At 38.1% G+C, this 26,793-nt stretch overlaps 1 protein-coding gene across 7 annotated transcripts in view; it reads left to right on the forward strand.

Moving 5' to 3' along the window:
* The window catches only part of RAPGEF6 (Rap guanine nucleotide exchange factor 6), a 123,453-nt gene that overhangs the window by 82,582 nt on the left and 14,078 nt on the right, over positions 1 to 26,793 (forward strand). For 3 of the 7 annotated variants that reach the window (XM_068697919.1, XM_068697918.1, XM_068697920.1), the window contains 18 exons: positions 85 to 243; positions 797 to 949; positions 1,469 to 1,633; positions 2,979 to 3,086; positions 3,445 to 3,648; positions 4,400 to 4,508; positions 6,440 to 6,683; positions 7,001 to 7,158; positions 8,202 to 8,216; positions 10,253 to 10,493; positions 11,641 to 12,024; positions 14,044 to 14,255; positions 15,127 to 15,250; positions 17,268 to 17,291; positions 19,818 to 20,038; positions 22,391 to 22,582; positions 23,828 to 23,962; positions 25,350 to 25,463. In XM_068697919.1, the coding sequence (XP_068554020.1) occupies positions 85 to 243; positions 797 to 949; positions 1,469 to 1,633; positions 2,979 to 3,086; positions 3,445 to 3,648; positions 4,400 to 4,508; positions 6,440 to 6,683; positions 7,001 to 7,158; positions 8,202 to 8,216; positions 10,253 to 10,493; positions 11,641 to 12,024; positions 14,044 to 14,255; positions 15,127 to 15,250; positions 17,268 to 17,291; positions 19,818 to 20,038; positions 22,391 to 22,582; positions 23,828 to 23,962; positions 25,350 to 25,463 (2,962 nt within the window). The remainder of the gene's footprint in view (positions 1 to 84; positions 244 to 796; positions 950 to 1,468; positions 1,634 to 2,978; positions 3,087 to 3,444; positions 3,649 to 4,399; positions 4,509 to 6,439; positions 6,684 to 7,000; positions 7,159 to 8,201; positions 8,217 to 10,252; positions 10,494 to 11,640; positions 12,025 to 14,043; positions 14,256 to 15,126; positions 15,251 to 17,267; positions 17,292 to 19,817; positions 20,039 to 22,390; positions 22,583 to 23,827; positions 23,963 to 25,349; positions 25,464 to 26,793) is intronic. The other 4 variants (XM_068697922.1, XM_068697915.1, XM_068697916.1 and 1 more) reach the window with 3 other exon arrangements.

Consider the following 26,793-nt stretch of genomic DNA (forward strand, 5'->3'; position numbering starts at 1 on the left):
TTTCTGAGATAGGAGTGTTGGAACAGCTTATGAAAGCTGTTGAATGAGCTCCACTTTTAAAATTTGCTTTTTTACTCCCTCTAGCTCGATTCCTGGTATGTTATTTTAAACGGCACAGTGGAGATCAGCTATCCTGATGGGAAGAGTGAGAGTCTCTGTATGGGAAATAGTTTTGGGATTACTCCCTCTCTGGACAAACAGTACATGAATGGAGTGGTCAGAACCAAAGTAGATGATTGTCAGGTAAGATCACAATTCTGTACAACTACCTCATATTTTTGAACGTCTAACAAAAGAAAGCAGACTAGTTGTATCTCAAGGCATGATCTTTATTCAGGAGCAGAAAAAGGGATGTTGGTATTTTACGGGTCACGAGCTCTGCTGCTGTTAGATTAGTTGTACCCTCTTTCAGTAGCTGAGATTTATTTCACACTGCTATTGTGTGAGAAACAGGAACTTCTGCTTTGTGCTGCAATGTAAGCGTAGTCCACCCTAGTCATGCTGTGTATGTGATTGACATGCAGTAAGAACAGATAAGCAGAAAATAGACTTTTCCACTTGCAGATTGTGTTCCCTTTATGTTTAACCTTTTGAGAACAACCTTTTGGAAGTGTAAGATGGTGACCAGTTCCATTGTCTTCTAATTACAACTTTCTCATATAATTGAGCAGAACAGACTGGGGCTGGTAACAAATGCTGTGCTATGGGGTTTGCATCAAAGCAGCCCAGACATGGGGCAGGGGGTTACATTCATGTTTTAAATATTTATTAACAATCATGTGTTGCCTGGGGGCAGTTTGTGTGTATAGCCCAGCAAGACTACTGGAGAATTCTGAACCACGTGGAAAAAAACACTCACAAAGTCGAGGAAGAAGGAGAAATTGTTATGGTAAAGGAGCACAGGGAGCTGGACCGCAGTGGAACCAGAAAAGGACACATAGTTATCAAGGTGAATTTCTTCCCATGCTTTCTGTTAATCTATTAAACCTTTATTAACAAATACAATTTCGGTTTTAAACTAGAACACATGTTCAGTTTTGTCTGTCTGAAGTCAAAGATTTAATTCAAACGAATTTATATTACTCTACAAATCTACTTCCATTTCCCTTTTAATAAAGCTGGACCTGTTCAGCACATATATTGAGTTTTGTTTTGGGAGCACTCCTTGTGTATCCTTACATATTGTTTTTGTTTTTTTTTGTAGTTTGGAAGAAGAACTTAAAATTTATTATAAACAAAGTTATGGGATGTTACTGATTCTTCTGGCCCGTTATTGGCTATGCAAAACATTTGGTCTGGGAGATGCTTAAAGACTTGATTTAAATATGTTAGTGGCTTTTTTCCTTTATTTTTTTTTTAACTGAAAATTGAAAAAGGCATATACTGCTCGCATGGTATTATGCTGAGGTACTCTCTCTAGCGAGTTAGTGATGGGAGATATCAGCTGTATTTGCATTTAATTTTTAAGGCAACACCTGAGCGACTCATCATGCACTTAATAGAAGAACATTCTATCGTGGATCCAACTTACATTGAAGATTTCCTTCTAACGTACAGAACATTTCTAACAAGCCCCTTGGAAGTTGGAAATAAACTGTTGGAGTGGTTCACGGTGGACAGCCTCAGGGATAAGGTTGGTTTGAGACTAGAGATTAATATTTGTAGTGAAAATTTTCTCCAAAGCAATTCCTTTTTGTAACACTAGTGTTATACTGCAGCTATTTTTAAATGAACTAATTTAAAACCAAGTGTTTTTTAGTAATATCAAGGAATAATCCTGTACTCTCCAAAGTTAGGTTTGTCACTGCTTTTCTTCTGCAGAATGGTAAATACTATTTTCTGTTTAATTTCAAGATGTAAATGCCAGTCTGTCTGAAGTCCTTTTCCACAAGCAATTCACAGAAATTGTGTTCGTGATCTCTTGGACTTACCACTTCTGTTCTCACAGCAGCATTATGCTTGTCTTCTATAATTTTCTTCTGTAGAGCTTTTCCGTGTATTGAGCCCATTTTATTAGAGCAGCTTACTACAGAGTGTACTTGAAGTAAACTGTGCTCAAGACAGATGAAGATGATAAAAACACTTCTGTAAATAGAACCAGGTTCAACTCTGTGCAGCTGTACACACATGGAAAATATACCTAGCTTGGAACTTGTATTCATGTCCTATTTGTTGAAAATCGTGGCAGTAAAATTATGAGCCAGCAGTTTTATATGTTCTAGATTTGAGCTGAAAGAAACTCAAACGATCAAAACAGCACTATTTTTTTATGGGGGGGAAAATTTGCTGGGATCCTTTACTATGGTTACTGCTTCTCCCCTTTTTCCATGCTGCACACTTTAGCAACTACTGTTCTTTAAGAACAGGATTTTAAAGAAGGAAAGTAAAGAAAACTGTCTTAGCAAATAAAAGAGGAAGTTGCTTATTTTTAGAAGAGAAGCTGCTACAGATTAACTGTTTTAAAAATAGAATGGATGGATAAAATAGTTGTCAGACTGTCTTTATCATGAATGGTGGTAACTCTGTAGCACACAAAAAAGCAACCCAAACATTTAACTTAAAAATCAAAAGAAAGGTCTTTTGTTTGTTTTACTATTACAGTATACATCCTAGAAACTTCCTAGGAGAGGAGGTAATTAGGATGCTTTAAAAAAAATACATTTAATAAATGGCATAAAGAAGAGATAACCGAAGATAAATTTGTGCACCAGTAAGTACTAGGTGATGTAATCAGCTAGATACAAAAATGTTTGTTCCTTAGTTCTTCATTTGACTCCACAACTAAAGGAAATCAGGAAATGATTTCAAGTGCAAATGGTTTCTGCTTCTGTTAACGGATGCATTAATCTGTCATATGTTATTCTGTCATGTCCTTGTATTCTTCTTTGCTTATAGATTAAATCTTATAGGAGAAAAAAAAAATAATAAAAAAATAAAAACCAAAAACCACAAATACCTTTATGCATACTTTTTTTCAGGTTACCAGAGTGGTCTTACTGTGGGTGAACAACCATTTTAATGACTTTGAAGGTGACCCTGCTATGACTCGATTTCTGGAAGAATTTGAGAAGAACTTAGAAAACACGGTAGGAGCAAAAAAGAATGATTGTCACACTTTCTGCATTATGCGTTTTCATTTTCCAGTATGTTACCAGGGATTAACACGTTGTAGTCTGTAAGAAAACAGTTAATAGGTGGCTTTTAACATGTGAGTATTTGTTCTTAAATATAAATTTAGGTACAAAGCTCATATAAAATAGTCCATATGGCACTCATTTATGCATCTTTGTCCTCTTTTGCAGTAATGCAAAGTTTATTTAGTAAGATTTGGAAATGTAGGATCATAATTTCTTTTTCTGGCACTTTTTATTTTTTTTAAACAATTGTTTCTCCATTTCTAATAAAAGAAACATTACGCTCCATTTTATGTCTTCTGTGTTACAGAAAATGAAAGGACATCTCAGATTGCTGAATATTGCTTGTGCTGCCAAGGCAAAATGGAGACAAATTACCTTGCAAAAGCCTTCTAGAGACTCACCTCTCTTTTTCAGCCTCCTTGGAGGAAGTGACAAGGGTTTCGGTATTTTTGTAGAGACTGTGGAAACGGGCAGTAAAGCAGCAGAAGCTGGACTTAAGCGTGGTGATCAGGTAAAAAGAGCAAAACTAATTTTAAGCATCCACCTTTTGATTTAAAAAGTAAAAATCTGGTTCAAATGACTGTAAAAAGTAAAACAAACAAATAAACAAACAAAACCACCACCAAAAAAAAACCTCTCTCTATACATCACACTATTTTGATACCACAGTTCAGCTCTAGGTTTGTGTGTTAAGTATGTATTTCTATCAAATAGTTCTTGAAATATTTCAAAAACAGAATGGGAAAAGAAACCACGGTGTGGTTGTTTTAGGAAACTTTCTTAAAGGAGATGTAGTTAGGTTGAAGCCATCAAATTGGTTGGCTGGTTTGTCATCTAGCAAACAGCATCACAGTTTGAGGCTGGTGGAGCCTCAGGTCCCAGCAGCTGCGGCTCTGCCCTTTGGTTATAACATCACGTCTGCAGCTGGTGATCCAATCAGTCAGTAATCCACTGCTTTTGTTAGAATTGCAGTTCCTAACTGCACAAATGTTGTGCCTATTGCAGAAGATAAATTTGGTTACAGTAGTTGACAAGTAGTGATGGAGGTCCTGGCTTGTTTACAGGATGCAGCTTTACTGAAGTGATCCAAATAGTGATTTTACAAGGAATATTTTCATGCTGCAACTACTGTAAATACAATATGATAACCTCTGGAAAGTTTTTAATGTGCTTGTGTTATCACATTTATATTTGTAACTGTTGTAAAATAACTCTGTTATAAACAGCTGTTGTAATAGTTCATTTTGTATTTATTCCTAAAGATAATGGAAGTGAATGGACAGAACTTTGAGAATATTACATTTGTGAAAGCTCTGGAAATCCTGAGGAACAATACTCATCTCTCCATTACCGTAAAAACAAACATTTTTGGTGAGTAGACTTTACACATTTCTCTGTGTATGTGGCTAAAAATTCCAGTCCTTCTGGCTTTAGAAATGCAGTAGGATTTCACCTTTCTTCTGACTTGCTCTAGAAGTGAAAGAGTGTGCAGGAGTCCCCTCATTGTGCCTCCGTTTGCTCTGATACATTTTTGTGTGCCAAGGACTTGCACATTGGGTGGCGCAAGGCCAGCATAGCCAGCTCTCCGCGCCCTGAGAAATCCTCAAATGACTGCTTAAGCGGCTTTAGTGTCCCTTCATGTGATATGGCTGACGCAGAGCCAAGGGATCTGGGCCAAAATATTTTGCCAAGAAACAGCAAAAATGTAAAACTGGATTTTCATAAAACTTTTTATTATGGTTGTAAGAACGGTAGGACAAATTGCCTTGATATCTAAAATCGATAAGGGAATATAAAAAGTGGTATGGTATATAAATGTTAGCTTTTAATTGTCAGTGTGAGTATAAACATATTAAACCTCTTTTAAAATCTCAGTCAAACCATGTGTTCTTTTTCCATAATCCTGTTCAGGAAACAGAATAACCATAGCTACAGAAAGAACGAGACTGTATGTACAAGACAGATTCTTCCTCTGTAGTTGTTGTATCTGAGAGCTAATGGTGGTTTCCTTCTCTTATTTCCTTCTCATATTTTCTTCCTGTGGTCACCTGCCCTTATTCCATATGGATTTTTTTCCTTTTATGATTTTCTGTTTATCTCTGTGCAGGTAAAAAGTTTTAAGATCTTAGCAGTTGCTTATTATCATAATTCTAAAAAAGCATAAAACTACTGTAATTAGTGGTCTAGTCTAATATCAAACAACATAAAATAAAGCATTACTGCAACCAAGGCAGTGATAGTTAGGTGAAAGTGGATTTTAACTTCTTCTCCTGCTAGCTGATTAAACTTCGAGATGATTTCTCTGATATGTTTTAATGAATTCACTCCTCGAAGCTCTTTTTTCAACTGCAATACTTATTATTCTGTCCTTTTGGTGCTAACAATGAGCAATCACCATTCTTATATGTGAATTTATATAGTGAAGACTTGTAGCCATAAATTGAGTTATGTAATAGAAACATGTGATTTGCCTACGAGTATAGATAAAGGCCCGTTTTTTGCCTTGTTCCTAGGGACCATCTTGGAAATCAGCTCTGTACAGCCCTGCATTTTCCCAGTACCATGATTTCAACAGAAAATAACAAGTTTCTGACAAAGACTTTAAAACAAACAAAACATCATGCATTAGTAAACCAATTTGAACAGTTTGTTTTTACTGTTTATTTATGGGAAGAAACACAAATCACAAAGACTGTTTTTTTCCACAGAACTCTATCCTCTAGGAATGTCAGTAATAGACTGGCTCAGCTTGATAAATGCAATAGGAAATTCGATGCGCCTTATGTATTACTTAAAACAAAAAGGTGTGCGTGTGGGGAAAACATCAGTCCATCTTGAAGTTGTTCTTGAGGAAGCATCTGCATTCCGTTACCTAAAGATGCAGACAAAAAAATCAATAAATGGATAGAGGTGATTGATGTGAACGGAGTGGTTCCTTGTTATTGATCTAATTGCCTTACTGAAGGGTAGAATAGCTCTTAAATTTGCCGTGGTATGTGCTAATTTCAAAAGTAGCTGGGAGAATCCTGCTATGCAGAGTGGTTCATGATTTTGATTAAACAGTTAGGGTTACGCTGTCTGCCAAGGAACTCCAGAGCAAAACTTAAATGGGAAGAAAGCCACACCCTTAGAGTCAAAACTAAATGTAATACAGAGCCTGGCTTGGCAATACATTACGTTTTTGGTTTTGGACTCTTTGGTTCACTTTTTCTGTGGGTATGTGGTTTGAGGGGAAAGAAGCATGTAATGTGAAAGTTTAAGTGTGCAAAGGTAAATCACAATGTTTGTATCTCTTCTTACAGTGTTTAAAGAGCTGCTCTGCAGGATAGGGCAAGAGAAGAATGGAATTCCACATATTCCAAAAATTGCAGAAAAGAAAAACAACCGTTATTCCATCCCAGATATGCCTGGAGATGTGGAACAGATGTTTCCCCGCGAAAAAGGAAACAAAAAAATGAAAGCAAACACCGTATCTGGTGGGAGAAACAGAATCAGGAAAATTTTAGACAAGACTCGATTCAGCATCTTGCCTCCAAAACTGTTCAGGTGTGTCAAACTCTTCTGGTCAAATGGTAATTTTTCCTTAATGAAGCTGTGTACTATCTTCAGTCATGTCCATGCTGCTTTTCTTATATTTTAAATGCAGCAAATCTAACCTATAGCTGCAGAACAAGGCCAATATATCTTCTGTCCCAGTGAACCCAGTGAACACTTTCAGATCTGCTTTTCTCTCTCTATGGTTCAAAAGCCCATCTACGATGTGTAATTAAAACATGACAGCCGTTATTTTTTCCAAGACTCATTCATCCCAAGATGAATATAAGGATCTCCACACACCTAATCGACACAAACCTGTTTTGCAGTGACGGTAGCGTGAGCCAGTCGCAGGATGACAGCATTGTTGGGACTCGGCAGTGCCGGCACAGCCTGGCCATCATGCCTATTCCAGGCACGCTCTCATCCAGTAGCCCCGACCTGTTGCAGCCTACAACTAGCATCCTGGATTTCTCTAATCCTTCAGGTAAAACAGCAGTGTTAGCTTGATTTATAGGATAATTACAAGGCAGCTGGTTTGGGGGTGGAGTTGCATCTTTTTACCAGCTTCAAACATGCTTAGTGCAGTTACCTCTTTATCTTGTGACCCTAACAGGTCCAAACTGGTGATTCACTGAACATGCAAACTGCCCGAAGCCCTCTTGCCTGCTTTTTTGTAATGTGAAGCCTAGGTTCTTTTTACAAAGAAGTGCATTTTGCCACCTCTAAGTATCTTTGGTTTACCAGAGCTCTGGTGGAAGTAGGTTGTCTTCCTCTGCACCTATCTTGTTTTATCTTTGCCCAGTGTCAGTAGGTCTGGTGACTTGACTTCTCCATCCATCTTCTTTGAATATTTATTTCAAGCAGCATGGCAGTTAGAATAGAACTGTGGTGCTAAAACAGCATTAGTTATTTTCCATATTTTACAGACATTAAGTTCACTCAGTTGTCTGTCTGAAAAACTGACAAGTGTTTTGAGGTTTTAGTGTGGGCTTCCATTGCTGGTACTTGTAGGAACACAGTTTATGGGGTGGCTGCAGGAGGTATTTGTTATATGCAGCTGCCTGTAAACATGTAAAGTCAGAATCATGTTTCCCTATTTCAGATGTAAGTTCTGTGCATAATTATATATTTTGTAAAGTGCCTTCTGGCTACGACTTATGTTTATGTAAACTTGCAGATTTCCCCTTTAAAAGGGACAAATATGTCCTATCAAATGCATAAATATCCATAGCAAATAAGTTCCTTTTCTTCCTGCAAATCCAGTTTCTTGCTGTCTGTATGAGTGAGCTACTCATTTGTTCTCTAAGAATCTTCTTTTAATGCTATACAAGTTACTGCATAATACGAGCTATGGATAACTGGTCCTTACCTTTATTTCAAGTTTCCTATAACAAGTATACAGTCATTTTTGAACGGCAGAGAAAACCAAATTATTTCTGACCATGTAATGCATACTTGATAAGTTTTGTAAACATTTCAGTTTTGATTTGGTGTTGACACACTTTTTTTCTTTTTTTCTGCCTGCAGCTGTTGGGTTTTACTGTAAGTATCCTGATGTATGGCATCCTAAAGACCTTAATATTGCATGGCTTGCCTATTAGACCTAACATGTTGCATTGATGTAGTTACACTGCCAGGACATTAGGTAATCATGTGCCCTGTAGCCTTCCCTTTAATAAAAGGAGGCAATAGGCTCACCTTTTGGGCACTGTAATCTCGTGTCAGGCTGCTGGACTGAGGCTGCATTTTATTCCCATTTCTGCCACTGACCCACTGAATGACCTTTGGCAGAATACCTCGCTGGGACCTCGCTTTACAAGAATGAAATTGCTTACATCCCTTTTATAGAAATTGAAGTTTTGGATGATAATGTAGCTTGAGGTTTAGTTTGTTGTTTTGTTGGACTCCGTATAGCTAAAACTTTTTGCATGCAAACTGGAAATGTGTTTTGTATTGTAGCCATGACTTGAATCACGTGTAGAAAAGTAAGTTTTACTAATATTTACTTGCTTAAAAGAAAAGACCCTGAAGATGGACATGTGATTGTCATATGAGTTTCTATGACCTGGTACTTAAAAGTTACTCTGTGTTTTGGTTGCATGGCAATTTCTTTTTTTTTGTTTGTTTGTTTCTTTTTCCCAATTATGTATTGTGTTTCAGTTTTGGCTTTAAACTTGAGCGTGTTCTGATTTTTAGGTATGTTAATACCATGGTATACATGCTTTAGCTCTTCTGTTAATTTGTGATGGTTTTTACGAGTGCAGGCATTTCCCAAATTATTCAGTGTATCACTCACCACTTTCACTCTGAAATGAGCGCGTAACACTTATTTTCCCCTTTTATTGTCCCCATTCACATCAGCTAGCCCCAAACCATTGATGTGACCATTCTGGTATGACCGTATGTGGTAGTCTCAATAATGAATCAGTAGAATTAGTTTTCAGTCACGTTTTTTTTCAGTGTAAAGCTTGACACCAGTGCAGGACAGTGTGCCCCGGGGTGCTGGTTCCCTCGAGCAGGGGCTGCCTTCCCATCGCCTTCCCCAAGGCATCTGGTACCCTGCCTGGCTAGCCATGGTCTGTGGGTATGGCACTTACACTGAGGTTATTAAAGGCTGGTCAAATAACAGGGAGAGAAGGAAGGGCTGTTATTACAGCAAAGACCTCTACAATAGCCCTGGGCATCTCTGATACGGGACTTAATGACACGTTCACCTCAGACATAGATTCTTCGAATAGCTGCAAGCTTGGAGGATGTGGCTGAGGGCTTGGTGAGCGCCTTCCTCCTTTTCAGTTCTGCAGAAAACCCATGAATGTCTGGTTGTCGGATTTTACGGAGGGAAAAAATGCGTTCCCATGAGCTTTTACTTACCGTGCACCCTGACTTTTGACAACTTGTTCTCCCCCCATCAGCTGGACTTTGAGAATCAAGTCTTCTGTAATAACTCTAATGGAGATAACTATCTCCAAGCACCAAGTTGTATACTAAATGTGTGTTTCTTCAGATATTTGTTTCCTGACGTAGGATGCCCCAGATAAAGCTGTTCTCTGATGCATTTATAATTCATAAAATGTGTTATAAATAAGCACGCTAGCAAAAGAATTAACTGCTGGCAGCAGCTTAGTTTAGTTTCTTCAGGTTGAGAGAGCAAGTTTGCAGCTGGATGCAGAAGCAACCAAATCTCCCTTCTCCATGTTCCCTTGCCCACAGCTCACACGGGTGTGCTCGATGGCTTCCCAGTCACGGGAGGAACATTTGGGGCACTCATGTCAGTCCTGGATCACACAAAGACAAAAGAGCCAGAAAGGAACAAGGCTTCCAAATTTTTTGACATGCTGGGAATCACAGTGTACAGGGCAGTAATACGCTATGTAGAGGTTTTGTGCTTTGTGGTAATAAGCTAATATGTAAGTTGACTTGTGGAATTGCAGAGAGGAGAAGTCCTCTTTTTCCATTCAAATTTTGTTGAACAGAGTGTTTATTTAAATGAATATTTATCAAGCAATAGAGAAAATGACCTTTTGTCTTTTCACAGGAACAGTGGTTCATATGTTAAACGCGCTTTTCTGTTATTTTAGATATTCCAGACCAAGTAATAAGAGTTTTCAAGGCAGATCAGCAGAGCTGTTACATTATCATCAGCAAAGACACTACAGCGAAGGAGGTTGTGAGTCATGCCGTGCACGAATTCAACTTGACGGGAGCCCCGGAGACTTATTCCCTCTGCGAAGTGTCCGTCAGCCCTGAGGGAGTCATCAAACAGCGGAGACTTCCAGATCAATTCTCAAAATTAGCCGACAGGATTCAACTCAATGGACGGTAAAGGCACCCTTGTTTTGATTTCAGTTTGGATTTATTTGACTTTGCCTTTTAAAATTTAAACATCCAAAAGAAACATCGGGGAAGGATGTTTTAATGAACAGTGTTTTAATGAAAATAGGCAGGTATCTATTAAGAACAGACAAGTAAATGTCAGTAACTTATTCTCCCTTCATCTCTTTCATTCCTGTTTCACCTTCCTTCTTATGCAAAAACCCCTCCCTGACTTTACAGCAAGCTCTCTTGATGACAAGTAAGGTCAGCAGGTTAGGAAAACATATTTAGTGGCTTACGATTAAAAAGAAAAAACTTGTATTTCTTCTGACTCTTCCCATGTGTACTTCAGGATTAAAGCATACAATTAATTTCTCGATGATGTCATGTTGCAATGAACTGATACTAACCTGAGATAAATTCTTCCATTTTTGTGTAAACTGTTATGAAAGTTTTCAGAAATGTAAAGTGCTCCAGCTTTATCTGATGTCCTGATCCATACCAGAAAAAGGTTTACTACAGTAAAAAAAAATCTTTAGTTGTCTTTGCTAGGCAACAGAGAGATTTATGAGGAATAAACTTCTGTGCGTCTGAAAGTGAACTGCTTTGGACCATGCAAATGAATTTTCCAGCTACATTTTCATTTCCTGAATACCGTGAGCTTCATGTAAATATTAATATGTCACACAAATTTATGTGAGAAACCACACTGAATTTGTGTAAGAAATGGAGAAATACATTAATGAGAGATTTCTCAAGACTAACATGCATTTAAAATGTTATTTTACTGCTAAATTTACAAATGGAAAAGTAACTGACCTTTTTCTGAAGGTGAAAACTGCAGCGTGTTACTGAGTACGGTATAGAAAACATTAGCAAGGAAGTAGGCTAAAACAGCTTTCGAAGTACTGGAGAATGAGGTTTTTACCTCAGAAATGGTGGTGGTTTATAAAAGCTAAAGTATAAAGGTTGTGCTGCCCCTTTCTGCCTTTGTCTTTGCCTCTTATTCTCAAATGTCAGCGAGGTGGAAATGCTCTGACGTGAACACCTCTGTCAGTAATACCCAGGCTGATTGCTATGCTTCAATGTCTTTGTGCTCACAAACCCTCTGAAGAGTCTCTCTAACATTTTGTTGCAATTCATTTGTTCATAGCTATTACCTAAAAAACAATATGGAGACCGAGACTTTATGCTCAGATGAGGATGCTCAAGAGCTATTGAGAGAGAGTCAAATCTCCCTGCTCCAGCTCAGCACCATCGAGGTCGCCACTCAGCTCTCCATGAGAGACTTTGAATTATTTCGTAACATCGAGCCTACGGAATACATCGATGACCTCTATAAGCTGGACTCCAAAACAGGGAATGCTCACCTGAAGCAGTTTGAGGATGTCATAAATCAAGAGACATTCTGGGTTGCCATGGAAATTTTAGCAGAGCCCAACCAACTCAAACGAATGAAGATTATTAAGCATTTCATTAAAATCGCCCTCCACTGTCGAGAATGCAAGAACTTCAATTCCATGTTTGCAGTTATAAGGTAAAGTACTTCCCATTTGTCAGATCTGATTTCTGGTGTCAAAAGCAATTTTGTTGATCTAAATTGAAAAAAAAAAGAAAAGTGTATCTTGACCATATTACTGATGGTGCTGGGTATTTTTTGAAAGAACTGCCAAGCTTTTCAAAATGCTCGAACAAAAAGATGTATTGTCACTGTGTTCTCCTTCCTCAACCTCCGAAGGTCAGGCTCACTGCGGTGGCTCACATGACTGTCTCTTCTATAACTATCACATAGCAGGGAAAGAGAAGATTTGGACAAAAATGCTGTTGGAGGAACTTCAGGAACCTGCTTGAAAGTTGCTGCCATTTTCTATGATTCTGGCACTCAATTTCCCTTTTTTCTCTCATTGTTACTTTTCAGTGTGCACTGAGTCATATCTGCAATGATGAGATTTATTTTATTTCTTCCTTTCATTGTAAGGACTTCCTCAAATCAGTCTTGTTTTAGTTTAATTTTCTTTCTCATTCTTTCCAGTCATCTGCTTGCTTCTCTATTTTTTCTCTTCATTTGCACGCTTAGACTTTCTCTTCTGATTTATGCTAGCTGCTGCTGCTTTGACTTTAACAGCATGAGTCCAGCATTTCCTTTATTTGCAATTATGTGACAGCCAGATTGTATTTAAAAAAAAAGAAAAGAAAAGCACTGTGATTCATCAGACAGAGATCTGGATTCATGCTGTATCCCAGCACCAGTACTATCTTTGCAAATACCATTTTATAATATCTTCTTCCATGTCTAGCCAGTGTAATGAATGATACTAGTTTAGTTATACAGTAAGGAATTAATAAATTCCCTTAAAAGGTACTGTACAAGCAACCAGGAGGGCTGTGGCTACTCATTACATGGTGAATGCAAATGTGGATACTGAGTGCAATTTCTGTTCCCTACTTCCTAAGCCCTCGTGGTTTATTGTGCATGGAGAAATGGCTGCTCTTACTCCTGAGTTCAGCCTCACGATGCCGTGACTGAAGTGGTCTTTGGTCAAGAAACAGCAAATGGATTAGCTTTTTGTTTTGCCCATGTTTCCAGAGGAATATGTTTCTGTTAGCATTTGCCATAGAGATTCTCTTTCCTGCTTTGCATTTCATGTTAATGCAATGCCACGTGTTTTGTGAAATGGGATGATACCGTCTTAGTAAGTAAGAGGAGCTGTGGGGGGCACGTGGTAGATTTTTCATGTGAGAGAAGGCTTTGTGACTTTACAGTAGCACGGGGAGAACTCTATGAAAAAAAAATCACAAAATAAGTTTTTGAAGCCTTCAAAATGAGAAAAAAATAATCTCAAAACAGTAAATTCAATATTTGTATGATTCTAGGTTTGATAATGAATGCTGGGAACTATCACTTTCCAATGCTGCAGCCACAGGGACTTTGCAATCATTACCAAATTTCTTGGGCATAGTTTGTAACAAATTATGCTGGGGTGGATATAGTGGTTTTTATTGCATCAAGCGAACTGTGGATGTTATTACTTAATCAGAATTAAAAGCAGCAGATGAGCTACACTTTGTTACCATGCCCTCAGTCGGTGCTTATTTATAAATGCTCCAAACATTCTCCTCTTAAATCTTTCCACTTCTGCTTGGGATAAGCCGTGCGCTGTTTCCACTTGCTACAGCAGCCGTGTATTCACCTCATTAATTTTTCACCCTTTTTGTCCTTATTGAAGTATAGGTTTACAGGAGAGAAGTGGTTCTTAAATTAACTGGGCATTGGTGCTGTGTTGTAGAGGGCTTGTTTTGGCAGGCTGACTTGAAAGTCGTACTTTGTGAATAAGGAACAGTCACACTTTTTACAGTTCTCTTTTTTGCTTGCTCACAAGAGTGAGCAGCAGTGTTTTTGTGATGAACTTGCAACCTGGCATCCACCCAGCTTTCAGTTAACCTTGTGAAAACTGTTTTTAATCTCTAAAAAAGCCCCCCCAAACCCTTTGCTTCCTTACCAAAGGGAATGAATGATTCCACTGCCAGCTAATAACGAAATGTGTCTGCCTTGCAGCGGGTTAAATCTAGCTCCAGTAGCTCGTCTCAGAGGTACTTGGGAAAAGTTACCGAGCAAGTACGAAAAGCACCTCAGAGACCTTCAAGATCTTTTTGATCCATCTCGAAACATGGCAAAATACCGCAACATCCTTAGCAGTCAGAGCATGCAGCCTCCAATTATTCCACTCTTCCCTGTTGTCAAGAAGGATATCACATTTCTACATGAAGGTAATGTCAAACATGGAGAAATAATAAACCAGGCATTGAATGCATTTTAGCCCTTTCTTCAGTGCTCCCTTATTTAACAGATGCCTAAAAGAAAGACACCGTTGGTGAGGTGCTTTTGATGCATCCCTTTAAGGATTAAAATGCAATATAATTCTGAATGCATAATAGAAGTGACTGATCCCAGATAAAAAATTAAAATTGTGTGTTTTTAAAATTTGGAAAGCAATGCTAAATTGCTATCATAAAATTTAGGATGAAGGAGTTGGTGAGTATGCTGACTAGTAATTACCCTACCAAAGAAATGTATTTCTCTTACAAAAACTTGTTGCTGCAGTGTTTCTAGGTTTTAATTCTATGTTGTGGCTTTCAGACAGCTACAATGATATAACACCTCCTACTCTTGCTTTCAGCATTTTCAAGGGGTTTTGTTTAAACATTTCATTTTTTGCTCCTTACACTGAGTTCTGTTCACAACTGGTTAAGGTGAAGCATTCCCAGCTATACCATATTCTTCGTTGGGATCTTTCAGATTCACTTGCATAAAGTGAATGCTGTTGATGTCAGTTTTATTTATATGATATTAAAATCTAAGTCAATGAATTTGGGCATACTTCATGTAGTCCTCTTTCCACCCACTAATACATGTTAATTAGAAATAGATTAGCAAAAGCAATGCTGGATAGTGTGAGTGGGCCTGACTGTCATTTGTGTTTTGCCAAAGTTCCTTGTTTTCCTGCTCTCTTGACTAAAGCAGTCTCGTTGGCAGGGTGGAAGGAAGGCTAATGTGGGGGACTAGAGACACATTGCCCATAAAAAAAAAAGAAAAGAAAAGTGTTCTTACTCTTTGTATGTGTGTGTTTCAATTACGCAGGAAATGATTCTAAAGTGGACGGCCTGGTAAATTTCGAGAAACTCAGGATGATTGCCAAAGAAATCCGCCAAGTTGTCAGAATGACCTCAGCAAACATGGATCCGGCCGTAATGTTCAGACAAAGGTGTGCAATTTAGAAAGCTAGTAGGACTGAAGGTGTCTCAGAGTGGGTAGGGATCTGGGTTTGTGTGTGCATCGCTCTGTTAGTATTTCATTGTGTAACATACCATTGACATTGACCATCAGACCAAAATCTATCAAATTACAGCTGATAGATGCTCTGAGGAGTTACTTTTAATGACTACTAAAACAATTTGCCTTCATAAAGCAAAGGAGAAAAGGCTCACTAAAATATTAATCAGTAGAATTTAGGGAGAGGTGTAGTATCAGATGAAAATAATATATAAACAAAACACATAAATCACCCATATATAAATCTGAGTGTTGCTTTTTTAAAAAACAAGAGAAACTTCACTGTTAAAAAAAAATAATTTAAAAAAAAAGTAACTTATTTATTCTAAGCACAGCTTGCTCCACCTACATAATGCTTTGTATCTTCAGGCTGGAAGCAGGTGGAGAGTGTTTTCTTAATTTTTCCTTTTTTTCCTGATTTGTGATATCATCAGCCTCTGTGTTAACAAACTGCAGAGTAAAAGCACCACGACTTCTAATCTGATGTTGATTAGCTCTAGATTATATTTAGTGGAACTAAGTAATTTCCTGGATCTGTTTTGCTTCCTCCTGCCTGAAGTAAAAGCACCAGCGGCCCCATGGTGTCTGTGTAGGATCCTGATGCCACCTCTGTGGCCTCAGTGTGCAGCCCAAATAGGGAGCAGGGGACAGTGAATCGCTGCAGTTTCTGCTTGGAAAAATGTCAGGATAACCTTTCAAGTTGCCTGTTAGCCTCTTAGCATGTCTGCACTGGAGACAGAGGCAGTTTCTCTGCGGTCTTCTAATGGTCAGGATTCCCAGATGATAATGAATCCCGCTTGGTTTTTGTTTTCAGGGCTGGCTATAGGCAGACATAAGAATTTTGATTAAAATTGGTCAGATGGAAGTATGAGACAAAAATAACAAATCCCTTGTTAACATTTTTAAGGATGGATTCCCTTCAAAGCAGGGGGTCACCTTCATGCTCTTGTACTTGAACTACCCAAACTTCCCTGTTAACATAAAATTATAAAGTTCCTTATCAGTAAATTACCGTTGCTTTTTAGAAAACTTGATGTTCACAAGTGAAATTTATCTATAAATAGACTTCCCCGATGTTCTTTCCATCTTCTGAGGCCTAATGAAACCTAATCATTAGCTGAATTTACTAGTAAATAAATAGTTACCCTTTAGTGTCTTTTTTCAGAATTACAGTAGACATTTTAATGACCATAATTTAAAATGTACACACTAACATAAAATGCATACGCATCTAATATTAGCGATAGTGCCAAAGATTAAAAGAAAATAATTCCATGTTTTCATCATTTATATTCATTTTCATTGCCTCTGGTGTTTGATCTATCAGTTTGTGTTATGAAGCACCAACAAATGTTTTTGAAGAAGATGAAAAATGAACAAGAAAAGATGTTTGTTAGTGGTAACATGAGACTTGCTAACAAGTTCATTACCAATTAATATAGAGCATCTAGTTTTTCAGCGGGTATTTGGCAAACAGCTTTTTTTCCAGCAAGCAATCAAGAGAAAATAACATCATAAACTCGAATGCTGATGATTTCTCATACATTTACTGTGGTCCTAATGCATATAATAAGTTAATGCAATTGCATTTTCTACAATATGAATAAGTTAAAAAGCCTTTGCTTGCTCCATCAAAATTGAGTTTGTCTTACGGGACATACTTAACAAGAATATTTAACGTGAGTTTGGTTTTTAAATTCAGAGCTTAAATTTAAAAATAAACAAAAAACTGATAGATGTTCTTCCATGTTGAAGTGTTTGAACGAGTCCTGTCCTTGCATTCCATAAAAACATTGTGTTGTTGTGTGAGAAGAATTTGCTGTATAGAGATCTTTTCTTTTCTGTTCTTTCCTGTCTACATCTTTCTTCCTGACTCTCAACTGTTTTATTTTTTTCCTGTGCTTTTCTGTTCAAATACATGCTTCAATGTATATGGCTCTTGCTTACAGGAAGAAGAGGTGGAGAAGTTTGGGGTAAGTGTAGAGATGAATGCAACTAAGATAAATAAAGATTATGCAACTCTTAACATACTGCATCCTCCTCGTTAGTGCATGCACCTGAAATACAGCATGCATTTTATTAACCCTGCAATACATATATTTTGGAAAACAGGAATAAGGGAGTTACAGTCAATTTTATACTGCAGCTATAAAGATTCTGAGTTGCTTCTGTGTGCTGGATAAGTCCTTTGCGTTTTGGCTTACTGCATAAAGAAAAAAAGCTGCTGTGCAGTTATACTGGAAGGCGAACTATTTTTGGAAATAAACAACGTGGTCTTTACATGTAAAAAAGTTTTAAGCCATTACGCACTATAAACTGTAAAGATGCATTGAATTGTGATAATATATAAATTCCCCTTCTGAGGTTTGAGTCTAAGCTCCAAGTTATTTGTTTTTTATACAATGTATTTCACATTTCATACACCAGAATCCTCACTGAAGTTTTACTTGTGCGAGGACTGACTGTCGAAATGACTACAAATGAGATTAACGAGGTTGGCTGGTGAAGTAGCTGACTCTTCCACATAACCAGGCATTTTAAGATGACATGGTAGCAATATTTTGTGTGTTCTTATGTGTGTTTTTGCACATGACTTATTATCTGTGTTCCTCAGCCTATGTGCCTTTGAACACTCTGCTACTTGACTTATTATGGGCATCTGGTTTAAAGCCAGCTCTGCTTTAGTCTGCCAGCATTTTGCAGGGAGGACGGATGCAGGAATGCTCCCGGTCGTTTGCTCTTGCTACAAGTGCCTTGCAAGCTGCAGAGGAAGCTTAGCGTGGCAGAGCCATCAGCAGCAGCAAGCGTCCAGGTTCAGATTTGCCAGTCCCTGAAGCGAGCTCAGCATCCTGTAGATGCCCCCGAGGGGGAGCTGGGCTAGCAGCAGTCAGTGGTCAGTGATCACCTGCACCCAGTGCAGCTCTAAATGAGAGTGCCTGGACCCCCTAAGCACCCCGTCCTGCTGTCACTGCCTTTCCTCCCAGCAGTGTGGTTGGTGATCTGTAGCCTTTGAACACAAATCAGTAACAAGAAATGATTTTTAAGGAAAATGAAATTATATTGACTCAAAAAGTCAAGTCTAGACTTAAAAGAAACTGTACATATGAAATAAAAGATTACATACATCATTAAAGAAAGATAACTTATATTCCTATAGAACAGGTGATAGTTTTGGTTTTACCTGTAGTGGAGATCAGTGACTCCTTGCTTCAAATGAGTGTTAACAGTCCATCGTGCCATCTGTTGCTCTTCACCTGTAATAGTCGTAGCTTTTTATTTAATTAAACTATACATTTCCACTCTGGTTTTTAAGCTTATATTTTCTCTTAGTTTAAGTTATTAAACGTCTTAGAAAATATTGCAGGCAGGTGTCTTCCACCATTTCTTTGTTTTTAAACTTGGTGCATTTGATTCTTCAGGCTTCCTCAAATAATATGTTTAAGTCTGACTCTTAGCTATTACAGCTCTTCTGTGCTGGAGTTTGTTTAGTCTGCCACTTATGGGTCTGTAAATGCACCCAAGGTTTTGATAAGTAACCTCACGAAGAATTTAGCCCTTGAAAATAAAGTTAATTCTGTTACCTCCATTTATTAAAAAATAAAAATAAAATTGATTAGGACAGAGGTGGCTGTATGACTTCTCAAGTTGAAGTAGAGTTGATGTGTATATTTAACTATATCAAGGTCAATTGTTTGGTCACTGATTCAGTGTGAACAGGAGTGACAGCCATGAATAGTAATTGATGTTCATTAATGATTTAGTTAACTGATTTATTTTTGCTTCAGTTGCTAATAGAATTGGCAGCTCAGAATTAGGCGTATTCAGGAGCTTTGTCTTTCATAAATGTGAGTCTATACATGTCTGAGTATATGTATGTCATCGCTGCCTTCCTGACCTCTGTTGGGATCCGATTTTTAATGAGCTGCTCTTCTGTGGGGTTTTTACTTAATTGGAGAAATAAATTAAGCGCACAACAAAATGTACTTTGCATATTTAACACAGTTTTTCCCTTATTTAAGCATAGTCCGAAGCTCAGTTTTTTTAAGAGGATTACAATAGTCACTCATTTGTGTAGTCAGCTGGATTGTAAGAAGTTTCTGGCATAAGCCTGAAGCATACAGTGGGTACCAGCTTCCTTAAACCAACAAAGTTATCAAATTTATCCATTAATACTGTCCGCAGAAATAGCGTGGGGTTTGCAGAACAAGCCCTGATTCATTAGCTGAGCAAAATGGGTACTTTACACAGAGTCGCGCCTCGTTCTTGCTAGTTCCACACTTTCATGTGCAGTCCTTTCCTAGGCTCCAGTTGCTGCTATCAGTTTTACCAGAACATTTTAAGACAACTGTTGTTTTAATGCTGTTCATCTTTTTAACTCATTTGCATCAGCATGCACTAGCCCTAACTGAAGATTATTAATCTGCTTTGGGGTGTGCTACTTAAGCTCCTCGTTGCTGTCGAGAGCCAAAAATTGACCGCTTTGCTCTTTTCTTTCCTAGGTCTCTGAGCCAGGGCAGCACGAACTCGAACATGCTGGATGTGCAGGGAGGTGCTCACAAGAAGCGGGCCCGGCGCAGCTCACTGCTCAACGCCAAGAAGCTGTACGAGGACGCCCAGATGGCGAGGAAGGTGAAGCAGTACTTGTCCAACCTGAACGTGGAGACAGACGAAGAAAAGATCCAAATTCTGTCACTGCAGTGTGAGCCTGCATATAGCACTCGTAAGTATAGTGATATGTAAGGGTAGATTACCACCAAATTGGTGAAAATGTTGTTCCTTCCCTAGAAACACCCATTTAAGATCTTTCTCTTCTCCCTTCAAGAAAAATTGCTCTAGGAAATAACTTGTTTGTCAATTCATATCTTAACTAATGTGGTTTCAGCAAGCCAGCATTTATATTCTGATCTTGGTTGAGTTCAGAAAACTTCAATGATTTTTTTTATTTTGACCTTTAGTTCTTAAACTCCGTGTCTTTTTAGCAGTCTGGAAGGGAATTCAATAGTACATTAGCTATATTCTTGCCCTGCTGTCCTTGTACAGAATTAGGAAGGATAAAAGTAACGTTTACCATATGAACAGCAAGAAAATGAAAAGAGACAAAATCAATATAAACTGCAATGACTTACAGCTTAGAATAAACAAAGATTGCTGAGAAGCAGAAGTCAAGTCAATATTGACTGATGGGATTGACATGGCTTGACAGTCAAAAATAGAGGACTACAGCAGGACAGTTTTCATAATTTGAAGTCCTGTGCAACTGTCCAACTAAAACTATTATCTGCTCTCTTATACAGTGCAGTGAATTCTTATTTCAAATTGAGAAGAGGTGATTTCATTTTATTTTGGTTCTGAGAGATTTTCAAATGCCCCAACCATGGAGTTGTCTCAAAATAGAACAGTAGTAACCTTGCTAATCAAAATAATGTTTCATGCTTGTCTGATGTACAAACACAGCATTTTAAGTCATTTTTGTCCTCAAATACCATTTTATCTGTGATGAGTTAAGTTAAGATCATGAATAGATGATGACATCTTGAAGATAAGATTTTAGGTCCTTTCCATTATTCAGTATTAGGAGTGCAAATCCCTGTTATTTCCCAAAGTGCCTTCCTAAGCATTTCTTCTTAAATAGCAGCGATATAGGAAAAGGACATACTTAGTTCCCTTTTTGAAAATGTTAAATCGTGTTTTCACACGGATTTTATGCCTGAGGTCGCAGGAAATCACAGGTAGCTCTGAATAGGAAGATGCAAGGCATCTGTATGCTGATAGAGCTATGCTTCCAGTGCTCTGTTCGGCTGTGTAGGTAATGGAAGATATGTAATGGTGGTTTTATGCACTCTTTTTTTCCCCCTGTAGAAAAAACAAAGCATGCCAGGATGAATTCTTAATAGATGATATATGTGAATACATAACAGGTGGTTGTATTGTGCCCAGGAGACGAATATAAATGTTATGAGGTTATTTTTCAATTCTTTTAAATTAGGCACATATGATTTAAATAAATATTGTTTGAACAGTGCTAGCCATAGATATTTGGAAGTTAAAATCTGGGAATATATATTGACTGCTTTACTCCCAGCAGTTAAGCAAATCAAGTCCTTTTTTTCTTAAGCTTCAAAAAAGGAAAATGAAGGCTAAATGGACTTGCAAATAAATATAGCAGAACGGCATATTATCAAAATATATCATAAATAAAGGAAAAAAAAGGTTGAGATCATAGTCGTAATTTGCAGAGCTAGCAGAAAGAATGGGGAATGAATGCGGAGCACAGGGGAGCATCTCCTTATGGTTTTTGTTCCAGTGGAGCCGGAGCAATGTAATGTTCCAGGGGAAGGTGCTCTGCACATGGTGCATTTGCCCACGTTACGTTTATAAATTTTAATGGGGTAGATTTGAGTCAGGGATCCTGGTACGTAGTTTTGCAGATGGTTTTTGTGCAGATAACTTTTTCTGCTCATGTTCAGACAAGTAGGAGGTACAGCTGCCCACTCGTATCTCAGAAGTGAAATTCTCCTACCTTTGCTAGCAGGGACAATGAGCAGGGGTTAATCTGCAATCCACACATTTCCAAGGTAATTTAAGGGAAGTCAGATGGTCTTAACTTCAGAGTTTATTAATTGTTGTGTAATTAAGGTAGAAACTGAATCAGTTCCCTGCGTTGCAAATCAATTGTGCCACCTAGTGAACGGTTTGATGCCGGATGCAAAGCAACCTCTCCTTCTCCCTTCTGTGGCATAACATAATTTTGAAGGAGATGTTGCTGTTAAGTTTTTGTGCCCTATGTACAAGCATTTAAAATATGGAATATAATTGTAGAAGAAATAAATAACTTTTTTTTTTGTCTTTGGATGAAGTACTTGTATGACACTTCAAAGAGTTTAGTTTTTTAATGTCATTTCACGCACCTGGCTCTTCAGTGCAACAAACTAGGAATGTTTGGAATAAAAAACATTTTGAATGTTCAATCTGCTTCGTACCATGGTTGCTTTTGACTGTTTGTACTTAGAATGACTGTAATAATCCTGCTGTTCAAAGTGCAAGATATTTATGTCCAGTTTTTCCATAACAGTGACCAAGAATTTAAGTGAGAGAAGAGGGGCGAAATCCTCCGAAATGTCTCCAGTACCCATGAGATCAATCGGCCAGACCACTAAAGCACATCAGCATCAGCAGAACAGAATGAGTCAAGTTCTTCAGGTTCCAACTGTGAACTTATATCCCAGTAGAAAGAAGGGACTGACAAAGGATCATGTCACATTCAGTGAGTATCTTCAGCTATCTGGAGCTGTTTGTAGCTGGGTGGATTATCTGAGACCTCTTTATGCATGTATCTCAGTTAGTCATTCAAGAAAATGACTTAGACTTCTAACTAAAGTGATCTTACTATGTCTCGTGAGCAGGCCAGATATACAGGATTAAATCTGTTGCTCTATATTCCCAGATTCTAAAGAGATCTTTCTGCAGCTGAGTAGAATTGCATAGTTTGTTTATTTTCATGACAAAATGAAGTATGATACTTCTCAATGAAATCATAGGAACAAGTCAAACACATTTAATATTTTAAGCTCTGGAACACAGTTATAACAAGCTTATTGTCAAAAGGAGAAACACTTGTTACTAGTTGTTCCTAGTGAGCATTACATCTCTTTTGTTTCTACATTTACCAGTTGCAAAGCAGTATTATGCCTTAAAATGCTTTTGGTGTATTTGCATAACTGTTGGGTCATTTAAAAGGTAAGGTTATTTTAAATGGGTTATTAAATAAAATTAGTTGCAGTTAATAAACGATAGGAAAAGATTCTACAATACACTGAGCATCAATGTTCATTAAAATAGTTTTAGAAAAAAGTCTATTGCAGCATATGTGTTATAACAGTGGTTGTAGTTCCTGTTTATTCTCAATTCTCTTCTTGAAAGCCTGTGCATTTTGATATATTCCAGAAGCTTTTTTGAGAGGTATTTTGTCACTCCCTTATGTTCAGTGTTAATACAACAAATTGAGAAATTTAATGAACTCTTTACCACTGTCCTGTGCAAGATGGCAAAAGATACTGAATTACCAGTTTCCTAATTACTGTGGTAAACTGATTTTGCTAATTGTGCTGTGTTCTGTATAGTGCCTGCAATTACTGATTTAAGAACTCCTGATTCAGATCTTGAATGCATTTGTTGGCTATGATGAAGATTGTTTTTAGCACTGTCCCAACAGTGTCAAGGGCAAGGTTTACCTCCAAGCGTCGTGCTTTATACGGTTCTTAGTCCTTTGGCAAACCTACAACCAGAGTATCTGTGGGGCTGGTTCCAGTTGTGGATGTTTCAGCGCATTTCAGTTGAGCAGCTGGCAATAGTAGCATCAGTGACCATGGCGTGCAGAATTCTTCCAAGCATCTGCTCCCGTATTTGTTGAATTCTTCAGTGATTGTTCAATATGATGTTTTTGTGGCCACAGATATTGCTAACTTGAAAAAAGAATAATATGTAGTAAATGATTGCATTGTTGTTGTAGGTACAGGCTCTCCACAGAAGTCATTAAGCTTGTCTGAGGAAGTAAGTACCAAGAAGCAGACAGAAGACACTATGTCCATGGCATCTTCTTTGCACTCCAGCCCACCAGCTTCCCCTCAGGGCTCTCCACGCAAAGGTACGTGTGCTTCATCAGTGCTCACAGTGTGCAACGTCTGTGTGAGCAGCTTGTGCCAGTGCTCTACAAAAAACAGGGTAACAGTGTGAGGAACATTCCTTGGTAATTACATGTAAGAGAGATGGTAATTAAGTTATTTCATATCAATAATAGAACCATGCATTCCTGTCAATTAATAATAGACACTCTTTTCCAATGTGTTTATGTTTTAGCCTTGAAAGTGACCTAATGTGTAAGGAGTGGAATAATTAATTTCATTAAAATAGCTTAAGTGCTTCTGACAGAATTCCCTATAGGTCTTAGATGCTTTGACACCACCAGTGCATCATTCCGGATCTAGGTGACCACTAAGGTTAACGTGATTCGCAGACTTGGGGATTTCCTGAAGAAAGCAGGGTTGCACACAAACTGCAGCTGTTGTGACATCTTACATTTTTGCCTAAGGTAGCTGGAATATCGGGTGATTAGCTGAAGCTGGCAATAAAATACTGCTGTAATTCTCCACAACAGATGGTTTTGATAGCTACGAAAGAAGTGCATTCATCCAAATCCCAGAGTTGTTATTCATATTTTTGTTCTTATGCACAGGGCTTTGTATATATCCCTGTCTATCATGATGCCCCAAGAATCCCTTTTTCTGATATCTTCATCTTAAAAGACCTGCATCACTTCATCGTTAGTCAAGCTTGGATGGGAATTCATTTGAAATCTCTTAACACCACTTTCTAGTCAGCCAGTGTGGTCAGTGTTGAACAGTGTAAGGCATTTCTCCATCCCTGCTGCGCTGCTTTTGACTCACTGACAGCCCAGAGCCGCTGGGTTGGCATGGCATGGCATGGTGACTTGCTGCGTCTTCTCACCTGTTGCAGTGTGAGATCGTGCTGGCCCATCCACTTTGGCTGTCACAAGATCTGTTTCCCTTGGGAGAATGTCACTTGTTTTACTTAAACACAGCATATGTACAAGAGCCGTAACTCCTTGGATTGCCAAACCTGGTTCCACTGAGATTCCACTTCTCTTGTATTTCTCTTATAAACATGTTATGTTTGCTGACTTTCTTTGTAAATAATGTTTTATTTCTTTGGGGATTATTTCATTAATTCAACTTGCTTTTGGCCTATTTTTAGCACTGAATTAATTTGATTAAGGTAATCCGTATCCTGTTGTGTGCGTACTGTTAACGGCTTATTGAGCTAAAATTAGGTGCTTCACAGACAGCTGGAAGACATAATTTTAGGCATGAACACAGTTCACTAAATCTTCAATTTAATTTTCTTTTAAGTTGTACCCAAGTCACGTGCAAATAAGACCGAAGAATTATTTTTTAAATCAACGCATTGCTTTTGCTGTTACTTACCGAGATCTGTCTGTGTGCACTTCATTGTAGTTGGTAACATCCAGAGGTCGGATAACTGCAGTCAGATGAATCTCTCTGGGTCTTCCTCATCCCTCGCCAGTGAAACCAGCAACAAGAACAGCGGACAGCGCAGCTACGGAATAGGTGGGGCTTACTTACAAAAGAAAATTCAGATGATTGTCAAAGCAAGAGGCAGTTCTGACGTAAGTGAAAAGGCAGAAAGAAAGGATGAGAGTGAAAAGGCAGAAGCTGAGCATGAGCGCAGGAGAGAGAAGGGACTGCTGTTTGGAAGACTTAGGGAAAGAAGCTGCTCCAGGGAAAGAACAGCCTTTACTGCAAAAAGCGAAACAGAGCACATTCAAGCCTCAGAAAGCAGCAAAAAACAAAAGGACAGAGACAGTGATGAGACAGTGAACACAGCAAGTATCTATAGCAACAGCAATCTACTGACATGTGACTGTCTACAGATGGGGCCTAGAAGGAGAAGGAAGACTCTGTGATGTATTTTTAGAAGAAAGACTATGATGTCCATTTCATATCAGATACGCTCATGTAACCCAAGTTATGTTAGCATTATGCAGTTGCATACAGACTCATTAAAATATGTTTATTTTTTTAATGTACTTCCGTTCACCTTTTCAAAAATAGAAGGTATTTGTGTCAGTATAAATAATCACCCTTACAGTGTAGTAAAAGAAATAATGTGAAGTTCAGAAAATCAAGGAACAGGTACAGTGAGTTCTGTTGTTTAGTGTTTTGCAAATGCCAGTGAAACAGAAAGTTCTGTAATGTTCTTTACATTTGACTCGAAGTAGTCCTTTGTGCTATGTAAAACAGATGATCACTTCCAGCGTTGGTGGGGTTTGTGGATATTTGCATTGGCCACATCTTATTCTGCTAAGTTTTCCAGCCCGGCAAAGATTTGCATTGAGGCTGTTTATGTATGTGTGCCGTTATTTAATGACTCAGCTTTCAGATAGTGCTCATCTGTTTAACAAGGAGGAGACCTTTTGTTCTACAGATCTTTGAGGTACTTGAAGAACAGTGTCTTAAAAGGGACACAGTGAGAACGTTTCTTAACTGTAGTACAGTGGTGTTAATTTTAGAGAGCAAAATAAAGAATATGAGGTATTATTACCAAAGGAAAGGAAACTAAAATTTGACATTAAAAACATTAGTCTTAAATTCGTTGTTATTCATAAATTTGTCAGTTCTCTAGTTGGATAATATTGATGATATTTAATGCTCGTATAGCTCACAATTGTACAGCAATAAGCAAGCTTAAACTGTGAAATCTTCCAAACTGTGAGCTGTATGCTCAGTGGCATGTATGCCAGTGGTCTAGATGCCGTGTTACACGATCTGGGTTGTTTTTTGTGGATTTGATGGCATCAGTCTTCTATATTAAGTTGTGTGAACCACTGTCATGGTTTTTAATTGCCTGATCACTTCACATTTTCACCTAATCGATGTG

The sequence above is a fragment of the Anas acuta genome, chromosome 14 (genome assembly GCF_963932015.1).
Source record: "Anas acuta chromosome 14, bAnaAcu1.1, whole genome shotgun sequence".
NCBI classification, from domain to species: domain Eukaryota; kingdom Metazoa; phylum Chordata; class Aves; order Anseriformes; family Anatidae; genus Anas; species Anas acuta.